The 13,213-nt window shown below is 32.0% G+C and overlaps 1 protein-coding gene across 1 annotated transcript in view; it reads left to right on the top strand.

The window, feature by feature from the left end:
• Positions 1–13,213, top strand: part of Cep170 (centrosomal protein 170) — a 118,036-nt gene that overhangs the window by 71,506 nt on the left and 33,317 nt on the right. Inside the window, exons 12-14 of the mRNA XM_026390736.2 lie at positions 1,712–1,838; positions 4,750–6,567; positions 12,770–13,004. Of these exons, the coding sequence (XP_026246521.2) occupies positions 1,712–1,838; positions 4,750–6,567; positions 12,770–13,004 (2,180 nt within the window). The remainder of the gene's footprint in view (positions 1–1,711; positions 1,839–4,749; positions 6,568–12,769; positions 13,005–13,213) is intronic.

Genomic DNA, 13,213 nt, shown 5'->3' with positions numbered 1-13,213 from the left:
TACATCTATGTCATTCTCTCTACTACTATTTTAACCTACTATTCTTAAAATTAGTCATACAGTATATGAAATCTTTAACTTCATCAGTATGTAGCTTGTTAATCATTAAATATATAGTAAATCTGATACTTTAAATAAAACATGTTTCAAATAGTTCAAAATAAACTTCTGTCATAGTTTTCCATTCCCTAATTGCTATGTAGTTTCAACATGAAGCCTTGGCTTGGATTTTTTTTTTTTTTTTAGTAAAAAGCATTATATATATATATATATATATTTATATATATATATATTTGGCTTTTCAAAATGGTAAAGTGTTTAGTTATTAAATCAAACATGACAAATCTTAACATATATGTGTGTACAACAAGTGTCAAAAATATGAGCAAAAAAAGTATTAGAGAATTTGACAAAGTTGGAGAGTCAGTGCATCTCAAATCATAATTGTAGATGCAGAGGACAGAAAAATCAATGAGGACATACTTGAACTAGGTAGCATTGCTAGTCAACTGTATGTGATTGAACTTTATAGACCAGAGAATTATAGAACATTTCATGTGACAACAGTAGAATTTACATGCTTCATATAATCATTGGAACATTTACAAAGATAGGCTACATTCAGAGATACAAAACAATCTTCAACAAGTTTAAATAACTAGAAATCATGAAATTAAACTACAATAAAAATTAAATGAGATCAATAAGAGAAAAACAGTTGACAAATACAAAATTTTTATTTATTTATTTTTATTGGTTGCTCAAGACAATAGAGAGAGAGGTGATGGGAGAGGAGGGGAGGGGAGGGGGGGATAGGAAGGGCAGCAGAATACAACAGACACTAGTATTGCTGTATGTATAAATGTGGCTGTATAACCAATGTGATCCTGCAATCTGTACACATGGAAAAATAAGAATTCATACCCCATTTGAATCAAATGTATGATATGTCAAGATCATTGTATTGTCTTGATTTATATATTTTTTCATATACCACTTAGATCTTCCACATTGTTCAAATTGCCCTGTTCCTAAGAATTAGCAACATATGACCATTAGTCTGTAGAACCATATAATAAATTAAGTTCTGTTTCACTCTTAAGTTTTAAAAAATGACTTCCCCTAAGGAAAGATCTAAACACAGCCAGATCTAGGTTCAGAGTTTAATTCATAAAGACTGAAATTTATAGCTTCTTTTGGAAATCATAAATTTTTGTAGAGAGAAGTCAAAAGTTTGGGTTTTGAAATCACTGAGGACATAACCTGGTAGGTTTAATACTTCCTAAGACCTAGAACCAATCTGAATTCTAGAGACATTTAGAGGCCTAGATAATAAGTTGGGAATAGGTCTCCCTGTTCTCATTAATGGAGTCAGGACTAATCATGTATCTATCCATGAACCTATGATATGTATCAAAGCTGATCTTAGCAACCAGTAAATTTCAAGCTCTGACACTTTATTTTGAAGCTGTTGCTAGTATTTAAGAAGTACATAAAATTATACTGCATTTTCAGTAAATAATAAAATCACAAAGAGAATACCTAGAGAACTTTCATTCTATATATGAAAAAACTTAGTAAATGAAAATGTAATAAGGTAAGGTTTATGGTTTTGTATGGCATGTTCCTATGACTAAATAAAACTCTTTCTTTTCAAGAATCAAATTTGACCAGACTGCATTATCTCAATGTCTTGTTTTTCTCTTTTCAGGAAGGCACATCTTCATCTGGAAGCAAACGTTGGGTTTCACAATGGGCTAGTTTGGCTGCTAATCATACAAGACATGATCAAGAAGAAAGAATAATAGAATTGTCTGCACCTGTTCCTTCAGAAAATGGTATTTTCCTTCCTTCCTTCTCTTTCTCCTCTTTGTTTTCTTTTTCCTTGCCTCGTTCTATTTTTGTGAGTCACATATCAGTTTTTTAAAAAAGAAAAACATTTATATAGTGAGAAGTAAATTAAATCTAAAATTATTTCACATAGTCTATGATTGTATTGCATATATGATTTCTCTAATAAGTAAAAAGCTGATTTTTATTAGGCATCTTGTATTTTAAGCAGTGGAAAATTTCCAAATAATAATAATGATGGGGATATAGCCCAGGGCCTTATACATGCATGGTTAGACAAGAACTCAACCACTGAATTACAACCCCAGCCGCAAAAGTATTTATTTAAAGTATTTATATTGAATGTTTATTAATATTTTGTATCCTTTATAAGTTAAAATTCTAAAGATAGATGAATGGATACCTGTTAGAATTTAAAACTGTATTCTACGGAAATTTTCTTTTTAGTTATAAATTTCTGGTATCAAATTATGGTTTTAAAAGTTTGTATTTTTACTTTTAAGTAAAAATTCTTGCTACCCTTCTTGATGTGCCAATTATATTGTTTTAGAATAATATAATTTTATTTTGATTAACCATGCAGATGTCATTAAAGTATAATCCTAAATGAAGATAATAATTTGTAGATGAAGCATATACATGTATGAACTTATCTATATTACATATATAAATATTTTAAAATGATGATTTCATTATTTCACATTTTATATGTCATAATGTCATTAAATATCATAAGTATACACAATTATAACTTGCCAATTTACAATATAAAAAATTAAAATGAAAAATTTATTCAACATGAAGACACAGAGTTGAAAAAAATCTTTTAAGAAATTATGCTTAAGGACGATGTGGCTTTTTTTTTTTTTTTTAGTTATAGTTGGACATAATACCTTTATTTATTTTTATGTGGTGCTAAGGATCAAACTCAGGGCCTCGCACGTGCTAGGCGAGTGCTCTACTGCTGAGCCACAATCCCAGCCCCTGTATGTGGTATTTTTTAGTCTGTATTTGTAATTTTGTTTTTCTTGGAAGTGCAAATTTGTTTTTTCTCTGGCTTGTGGCATCCTAAAAAATCTATTTTAAGAATTTTTTAAACATTATTTAGCTAAGTATTTTGAGAAAGCTACATAATAGTGTACCAGAAAAACTAAATTTATCATAGAAACTAGAAGTAATTGGTAGTATTACCAAAAAAACTTTGATGGGAGCAGAGTCATTTGCAAATTGGTTCACATAACCTGGTTATTGTTTAGGGGGAAAAAAAAGACAGAAGGACTAGATAAATTTACCAAGGAACCTACAGTAAAATTATTAAGTATTAGTTGTGAAAAGCAAAATTCTATCCTTCTCTTAAAAAATAATAGACCAGTTACTTAGGTTTCATGATCTCATTTCTATTTTATCATGTTTTAAGTGGATTTATTTAGATAAGGTGATAAATTCACTTAAGTCCTAAAATATTCCTGTTAAGCCTATATTGAATGTGTATTAAGAGCAGGATAGTGTGGTAAACATTAGAAAAAATACAAAAATAGAAAATAGTCATTGTATTTTAGGCTCTTTAATTAGCATGAATAAGGTAAGACATGTAAACATGAAAGAATAAACAAAGTAAGATACAGCATGATTAATTATAGCATGATTAAATTTAAATTGGTCAGTTTGGTAAGTATTTGTCTCCATCATAACCACTATATTTTTATGAAATTTAAATGCTAGTCTTTTAGGGTTGTAAAGAGGAAAAAAAGAACCCCAGAAGCTTTATCTATTATTTTCACTCCATATATCCATAAAATATTAGAATGCTTTATATGTTGATTTATATTTCTTTGAGAAACTTACCCCTTTACTCAGAAATACATTCCATTTTTAATATGAACATTTTCCTTAAGTATTCTCAAATTCTCCCAAACATCAAAGTATGTATTTTTATCATTGATCTCTACTTATTTGAAAAAAGAGAAAGCAGTTGTGTATTTTCATGTGTAGTCTTGATATACCAGAAAACTATGATTTAAAAATCCCTCCATTTCTAAATTTATGACACATCCTGTCCTTTTCTTGTACTTACTATTTAAAAAATTATTTTAATCAGCTTTAGATTTAAAAAATAAAACCTTATATGGCTAGTATTTTCCATGTACTTAGAAAATCTAAGCTTTCATTCTTTCAAGTAGATAATATATGTACATTACAAGCTAAGTATCTTGTTATTTTCTGCTGTGTAATTGAATGTATAGCAAATAAACAATATTTATTAGGCATTCTCTGTAACATACCAGATTCTGCTTTTTTTGAGTATACCTTAAGGACAGAAAGTCACAAAAGAAAGAATGACCATAGTGAATTGCCCTACAGAGGTAGGGATGACTCTTACACACACCATGGTGTCTGGTTAATAAAAATGTATACTGGAAAATTGCTAAGAGAGTAGATTCTAAATATTTTTACTACACAAGAAAGAATTAGTTTAATGTGAGATGATGGATATGTAAATTAGCTTAATTTAGCCATTTAGATGGCATACATTATAATATATGCATATATTCAGAATATTATGTTGTATACTGTAAGTATATGTACAGTTTTTGATAATTAAAAAATATGTTGAAGGAGATAAAGGAACTGATGGTTTTGATTTTCATCTCATACATTGCTTTACTGAATCTCTGTAAATAGGCAGCTTATTAATCTAAATATTTTAGATTAATAAATAAAGAATTATATTTGCTTAGAATTATACTTGCTTTTTAAACTGTTTAGTAACAATGATGGTTCATCTATTTATACTTGCCATTTTTTAACTTACACTTCAAAATCTAATGTAATATGATACCACTTTGATTTTTATTTTTTAATCTAATTAATTCCTTCATTGTGGTTTTTATTTTACAGAGGCAGATATTGGTGAATCTGGCATTTCCCTGAGAAGAACTGGATCTGTAGCTTCCTTGGCTGGGCAGGGAGAGAGAAGGAGACGAACTCTTCCCCAGCTTCCAAATGAAGACAAGTCTCTTGAGAGCTCTAGAGCAAAGATTATAGCACAAAGGTCAGAAATAGGTGAAAAGCAAGACACAGAACTGCAGGAGAAAGAAACACCAACAGGGGTACACCAGAAAGATAAACAAGATGCTGACAGAGCCTTGAATAAAGTGAATAGAACAGTAAATGGTGGAGATAATAAAATCCTGCCTCACATAGGCAACTCTACTCCTGGGAAGGAAAAGAGTGAACCTGATAAGGAAGCTTCTTTAGTAAAGCAGACATTAGCAAAAATTCAGCAGCAACAAGAACAGAAGGAGCAGGCCCAGTGGACACCTGCTAAATTATCTTCAAAAAATATTTCAGGTCAGATAGATAAATGCAGGGAGGAAACTTCTAAACAAGAGTCCCAACCTCCAGACAAAATTCCAGGACATTCTACAAGCAAAGGAGAAAGAGTAATACAAAATGAGAGCAAGAGAAGAAAAGCTGAGGAAATTCTAAAAACTCAGACTTCAAAGGGAGGAGACAAGAAAGAATCCTCCAAGTCATTAGTGCGACAAGGGAGCTTCACTATAGAAAAACCTAGCCCAAACATACCTATAGAACTTATTCCTCATATAAATAAACAGACTTCATCTACTCCTCCTTCTTTAGCATTAACATCTGTAAGTAGACTACGAGAAAGAAGTGACTCTTTGGATACTGATTCTAGTATGGACACAACCCTTATTTTAAAAGACACAGAAGCAGTAATGGCTTTTCTAGAAGCTAAATTGCGTGAAGATAATAAAACTGATGAAGGCCCAGATACTCCCAGTTATAATAGAGACAATTCTATTTCACCAGAATCTGATGTGGATACAGCTAGTACTATCAGTCTGGTCACTGGAGAGACTGAAAGAAAGTCAACCCAAAAACGAAAGAGTTTCACTAGCCTCTATAAAGATAGGTGTTCCACAAGTTCTCCTTCCAAAGATGTAACAAAATCATCATCTTCGGGTGCTAGGGAGAAAATAGAAAAAAAACCAAAAAGTCGTTCCTCAGATGTAGGTTCAAGGTCAGAGGGTCGTAAATTTGTACAATCCAGTGGAAGAATAAGGCAGCCTTCAGTAGATTTAACAGATGATGACCAAACCTCGAGTGTACCTCATTCTGCTATCTCTGATATTATGTCATCTGATCAGGAAACTTATTCCTGTAAATCTCATGGAAGGACTCCACTTACCTCAACTGATGAGCATATACATTCCAAACTGGAAGGAGGTAAAGGAACAAAATCTAAGACTTCTCCTGTAGCATCTGGGTTATCTAGTAAGTCAACTACTCTTCCAAGGCCACGACCTACCAGGACTTCCCTCTTGCGCAGAGCACGACTTGGTGAAGCTTCAGACAGTGAACTTGCTGATGCTGACAAAGCATCTGTTGCTTCTGAAGTATCCACAACAAGTTCTACATCCAAGCCACCCACAGGAAGGAGGAACATTTCTAGGATTGATTTATTGGCTCAGCCTCGTAGAACAAGGCTAGGTTCGTTATCAGCTCGTAGTGACTCTGAAGCTACAATATCTAGAAGTAGTGCCTCTTCACGCACTGCAGAAGCCATCATTAGAAGTGGAGCCAGATTAGTACCATCAGATAAATTTTCTCCTAGAATTAGAGCTAACAGTATCTCTCGACTATCAGACTCCAAGGTCAAAAGTATGACCTCAACTCATGGCTCTCCTTCAGGTAAATTGAGTCCAGATCTTTAATAACATGAGCATGTTCTGTTTGGGGGCTCATCTTTTTAAGAATTAGATTTCTAGTTGTTGCCTTTCCAAAATATTCAAGAGACAGGTTTTGTTTTCTTATTAATAAATGGAAAATTCAAAAGTTAATATACTTCCAATTAAAGTCCTGGGGAAAAATAGTGATTTTAAGATTCTAAATTCATTGGAATGATTTAGACATTTTAATTTTCCAGTTAGTGACATAGGTGGATTTGTATGTCTGGATTACATAGGGAATTATTATCTGGTTTAAATAATAGGAATTAGCATTGTACTTTTAAAAGCATGTGTTTAACCTTTAAATATCCTCATATACTCCAAAGTCCTTACGAATCTGAAGAAAAACAGTATGCCAGTTATTAGTTCTTTTAAGCTAAATGAAATGATCAGTATTTCTTCTCTTTTTGTCTACTTATTTTGAGATGTCTTATGTACTTGTACATTTTAAAGTAGCATTTATTTGTGGTTGAAACCAGTGAAAACTTAATTCATTTCAGTAGAAGAGGATGGATTCATGGGGCAATCACTAAGTACATGTTGGTCAAAGTAGGCTGTAGAAATTTAGTTAATTGGGAGAATTATTTCATAAAATACTATTATAGCATTAGCTGTAGTAATTATCTATAATTGAGTGTAATATCTACAGAATGTCTTATTCCTCACCAGAATTTAACTGCTTTGGGAATTTTTGTCTTTATGCATATCATATTCAGAGCTGAAGCCATTGAGAATACATGGTGACTAGTGTTATCTGTATATCCTGTATAAGCATGGTCTTATTACTTCATAATCAGCCTCATATATGGGTGTGGCTGAAGAGACCAGCTGTTAAAAGACTAGAAGATTTATGATTATTGTCAGTCAACAAGCATCTAAGTGAGCCCTAAGTTTTGAGTTGAGAGTGGAAGAAAAGTTGGTGTGCAATTTTATCTTTTTAATTTTGTTTGATTTACATCTGCCACAATATCTCCTACAAGACCCCAAATTAACGGTACTTTATATATATATATATATATATATATATATAAATATATATCTATTTATATATTTTATATAAATATATATATATAAATTTAAATATACACATTTATATATTTTTCACTTCCTAATCCTTTCTTTACTGCTGCTTTCCTCCATCTATTCACCATTCCATCTCTGCTGGTTAGGGGATTTGATAATAATATTCATAGTTTGTGGCACTAATTGATATAGGCTGAAGCTAGAGAACATAAATTCATTGTTTCAAAAAGAATAGATAGCCATTTTCCTTCCTACTCCAGCCCTTGTTTCTACACTTCAAGCATAGGTTGGTTGTTTATGAATTTATTGCCAAGTATTTGAAAACTAATTGCTATGTTTTGTTTGTGTTTTTCTATTGTTTCTTATGGCTCTACTTCTTTAATTCATATTTCCTTTGTGCTGCATTTTATGATATGTAGCTGATAAAATTTCTTCTGCCACACTGCTTGCTTTATCACCTCATCTCCACTTAAGTACATTAAAATATTTAAGTATACTTCCATCCTAATATAAGCTATCATAAGTTCTATGTTGTCAAAAAGATTCTCAAATTTTATAAATAGTAAAAACTAAACATAGAGCAAGCATGGCTTAAGTTAATACTTTCTCCAAATTAAAAGCTGAAATAGAGCATTGTCAGATTTTACCCCACAAACTTTGCTATAATGCTTATAAATATACATGCAAAACATGTTTGTGATTTAGTATCTCTTTAAAATATTTCAGTATAGTATGAAGAAGTAATATGTGGTTTCTGTCTCCCTCCTCTTTTTTTGATACTGGGGATTGAACCCAGTGGGGCATTGTACCACTGAATTACATTTCTACCCCTTTTAATTTTTTATTTTGATACAGGGTCTTGCTAATTTGCTAACTTTCTAAGTTGCTAAGCTCCGACTTATTATCCTCCTGTCTCAGCCTCTCAGGTTGCTAGGATTATAGGTATGCCTCATCACATCTGGCTGTATTTTCTGAAGTATTACTGTATTTTCTGGCTGTATTTGCTAAATTTGTAGTTGTCATGTATTTTAGGTTCAACAAAGTTTAGTTACATTAAAAGAAATCAGAACATTCACAGATATATGATACAAATAACTATTTTTTCCCTTTTTAATTCTCTAAACATCATAGTTGGTAGTTTGTTTTTATAGTGAATATAGTAGTTTATAATTTCCACAAGAAGAATTTTTGCACATTTTATACATAAAATAAATTTCATAATAAATATCATAACTAAAATAAGTTTAAAGTGAGTTACAAGATTAATTAAACTATCTTGAACTTTCTCTCACTTTAATGTATGACTTATCTAGCAGTTTGCCAACCAATAACCCTCTTAGACATTGACATTTCAAACACTTTCAGTACAAATATTCAGTTTAGTGATCTATCATTAAATCTTTAGTAAATAAGCTTAATCATATAAAATTAAGTTTATTTCCATAAATTGGTAGCTTAAGCTGAATAAAGTTAAGATGTAAAATTTTTCTTCAACATGAGTAGATATCAGAAAAGCTGTCATTCGATGAGAAGTTGCTGGTGTACTGTTTAAAAATTAGTTTTGTTAGAAATGAAAAAAAGAGACTCTTCCAACACCTAATTGGAAGATACTTGGAATAGCAGGGAATGAGTTTTGAACTCTAGGAGTTAGTAGACTGCCCTGCACTTTAACATAAGCAACACAAGACCTCTCTGGACTCATTTTCTTAAATCTGTAAATTGAATTTAGATTGTCTAATATCTGAGATCATTTGGTTCTAAAATTTTATGAAATAAGTAGGTTTAGAGGAAAATTCAAAACATTCTAGCAGGGTGCTGTGGCACATGCCTGTAATCCCAGTGGCTCTGGAGGCAGGAGGATTGCAAGTTCAGAGCCACCCTCAGCCAGCAAAAGTGAGGCACTAAGCAAGTCAGTGAGACCCTGTCTCTAAATAAAATACAAAATAGGGCTGGGGATGTGGCTCAGTGGTTGAGTGCCCCTGAGTTCAATCCCCAGTACCCCTATACCCCCCTTAAAAAAAAACAGACATTCTTATTGGAAGTTTCTTCTGTATTCATTAGCAGGTTGTGAGGAATTTTCTTCAGATAAAGTGTATAGCTACTAATAGTTTGCAGGCAAAGATTAAGGAAAGCAAAAAGTTTTCAAAATTATTTGAAAAATAACAGGTTAGGGGTCCTGGCTTTGAACTCCCTTTCCCAGGCCCTTTCCTAATAGTTACCATCTCAGTCTGTTGTTACACAGGCAAAGTGGTGTGCAGAGGTAACTTCCATTTTTCTTTGTAGTATACCCTGTAGGATACATTTTCCATTTATAAAAATAATTTGATATTCTCTCTCAATTTTTAATATACATCTTATTCTTTTGGTTGCTTTTAAAGATAATGTTAGATTCTTTAATATTCTTACCTGACTTCTACATAAACCTTTAAAAATAGGTAGAAAGTATATGAAATGGATTTTTCTCTTTTTCTGTTTTTCCTTAAAATGTAATAGTTTTATAATCTTGAGACTCAAAAAATTTAAAGTGTATTTTATTGATGATGATGTTGTTATGATGTTTATTTGCTGTGCTGGGGATTGAACCTAGGGGTGCTCTATCACTTACCTACACCCTCAGCTCTTTTCATTTTTTATTTTGAGACAGAGTCTTGCAAAGTTTGCAATGATGGCCTGGAACTTGTGATCCTACTGCCTTAGCCTCCTGAGTAGCTGGATTATAGGGATGCACCACTGTGCCCAGCAAAGTTAATTTTAAAGTGACTGTGTATATATATATATATATATTTCTTTTAAGAGAGAGGGAGAGGGAGAGGGAGAGAGAGAGAGAGAGAATTTTTAATATTTATTTTTCAGTTTTCGGCGGACACAACATCTTTGTTTGTATGTGGTGCTGAGGATCGAACCCAGGCGCACGCATGCCAGGCGAGCGCGCTACTGCTTGAGCCACATCCCCAGCCCCTGTACTTATATATTTTAACTTGATATTTCGCATACATTAATAACACTTGGTACTCAATTCTCATTCTATTTTCATGTACTCTGCCACTCATGAAATATATCAGCTTTTAATGGTATTCTTAATAATTCAGTTTCATGATACTTATTTATGCTTTCATTTATTCTGCAGTTTATTACTGGTTTTCTTTTAAACACATTTTTCAATTATAGGCATGGTGACAGTAGTTTCCCAATCATAAGGCAGGAAATTTGAACTAACATATTATGTTTTCTTATTTATGAATACTATAATGAGATATCAATATAAACTCATATTTACCATTTAATGAAATGCCTTTATTGAAAAGTACAAATTTGTTTCCCATATATTTCTGATTTTTTTTTGCTATGTCTTTAACTTTTTTCTAAAATTTATTTGCTCTTATTTCCAAACTTTTTATAAAATTGTTTTCAATAAGTCTCAGAGTAACTTCAATTTACAGGAGTTTGCATATACCTAGAAACGAGTCAATTTCCACCACGGTAAAAGTATTTTCTATGTTAATAAATTACCATATAGAAATTGTGTTTAAGCCCCCCTTCAAAGAATCTGTGATTAATTACCCAAAGTTCTGCATATGTATTTGTGTATACTTTTACAGAGAACCATGAACTTTCTGCAAATGATCATTCTTTTGTACTCATGAATCTACATCTAAACCCTAGAAGTTCAAAATATGGGTGTGAATCAGGACAAATGAGTAGGTTCTAATTTATGCCATATTCCTTACTATAGGAAAGCCAACACTGAAGACAGTGTATGTTAGTTTTATCTAAGAGCCAGCTCAGCCTTAGAGAGCCTTGGGCAAAAACAGAGTTTTGGAGGAAAATATAGAAAAGTTACAAAATTCCAGTGCAGAAGGATGAGAGAATTCTGGACCTTACCAATCTACACAGCTTAGTATCAGTTTTTATTAGAAACACGGACAAAAAGATGGAGAAGAAAAAAAGAAAACTCTTACAATATTAGTGGCAACTGAAACTTATAGCAGGTTCTAAGGTTTTATCATTTTAAATACCAAAGATATCTTATGCTTTTTACTAGTTTTGAGTAAAGCAAATGGTTTACATATAGGAATTTATTCATTCAAAAATACGTATTAAATATTTACTAGCCAGACACATTGCTAAGTGCTAGGTATAGATTAGTTGCTTGAACTGACAAGGTTTCTGCCTTTGTGACATTTACCCAAAGTAAACCATTACATACTTTTCTTAAATTTTAGCTTCTATTTATGCTTCACAGATTACTCATATGTTGGATTTTCATATTAACAGTAGTAGTGAAGTGTGTGCATTAATTTGTCTCCTGGTTTTTTAAATGTGTCAGCAATACCATTTTTAAATGTCTTTACTAACCTTGAATAAGAAAGTGATTGCCACTTTCTTTAATGTGACTATTCACAGTATCTCCTGTGCCTTAAATGTCGATGGTTGTGAGAACAGCTTGTAGTTTTGCTCTTTGTAGATTTTATGCCATTGTCTATTTTCACCATATGCTTTCAGTGTCAAAGCAGCAGAGTTGTACTGAAGATGCTTTGTTGTGTTTTTTACCATGTAAAAAGATTTTTTCCAACCATAGCATAACAGGATGTTGAATGACAGAGGTAATGTTTTTTTTTTTTCTGCCATAAAGGCATAATTTCCACAGCAGGAATTATGCACATTTGTATGTTGGGAAAAGAGGGATTTTTATCATCTCTGTGTTGAAAGTCCATGTGGCATGAGGATATCTTTTCCCTTGTTTTTATTTATTTATTTGTTGTTGGTGTTGTTGCTGTCATTTAAAAAAATCCATATCTTTAATGAGAAATATTTGGATCTGAAAAATAAACATTTATGAATAGAGCTTGCTTAGTTTTTTATCATTAGTAAAAATTTTCATCTGAATGTTTATTCACTACACTTGCAGAAAACACGTTCTTTCAATTGTTTTTAATTATTCATTGTTTTAAATTCACCAAACTGTAATGTTTCTATATTTAAGGAGTAGTAGACTTATGGTTTTTGTGAGGTATGTGTGTCAGTTATTGAAAATTGTGCTGTGTGTACACTCTCATGGTGTCTTTGAAATCATGATTTTTATTTTATCTCCTTCAAATGATAACATAATAATTCTTTTTTTAATAATTAAACTAATTTAGTAAATTCAAGATGGAGGCGCTTTCCTACTGATTATGCTTCCACCTCAGAAGATGAATTTGGATCAAACCGTAATTCCCCTAAACATACCCGTCTACGTACTTCTCCAGCCCTGAAAACCACTCGCTTGCAGAGCACTGGATCAGCAATGCCTACTAGTTCTTCATTCAAGCACCGGATTAAAGAACAGGAAGACTACATCCGAGATTGGACTGCTCATCGAGAAGAAATAGCTAGGTTAGTTTTTAAAGATTTATCTTTAAGATTTCAAGATTTTTTATCAACATTTCAACTTGCTAACAAAATTTAGCTTTTACTTGATTTGTACTGGTAGTCTGAAGAAATGAAATCCATTGTGAGGATGAACTGTGTTGTCAGCAGAATTGCTGTCCATCAGCTTTTTTCCTTTTATCTTTACCTTTTTTAATGCCAGTGGTACTAACATA

This window comes from Urocitellus parryii, chromosome 9 (assembly GCF_045843805.1).
Source record: "Urocitellus parryii isolate mUroPar1 chromosome 9, mUroPar1.hap1, whole genome shotgun sequence".
Lineage (NCBI taxonomy): Eukaryota > Metazoa > Chordata > Mammalia > Rodentia > Sciuridae > Urocitellus > Urocitellus parryii.
This window is presented reverse-complemented; position numbering and strand designations above follow the sequence as displayed.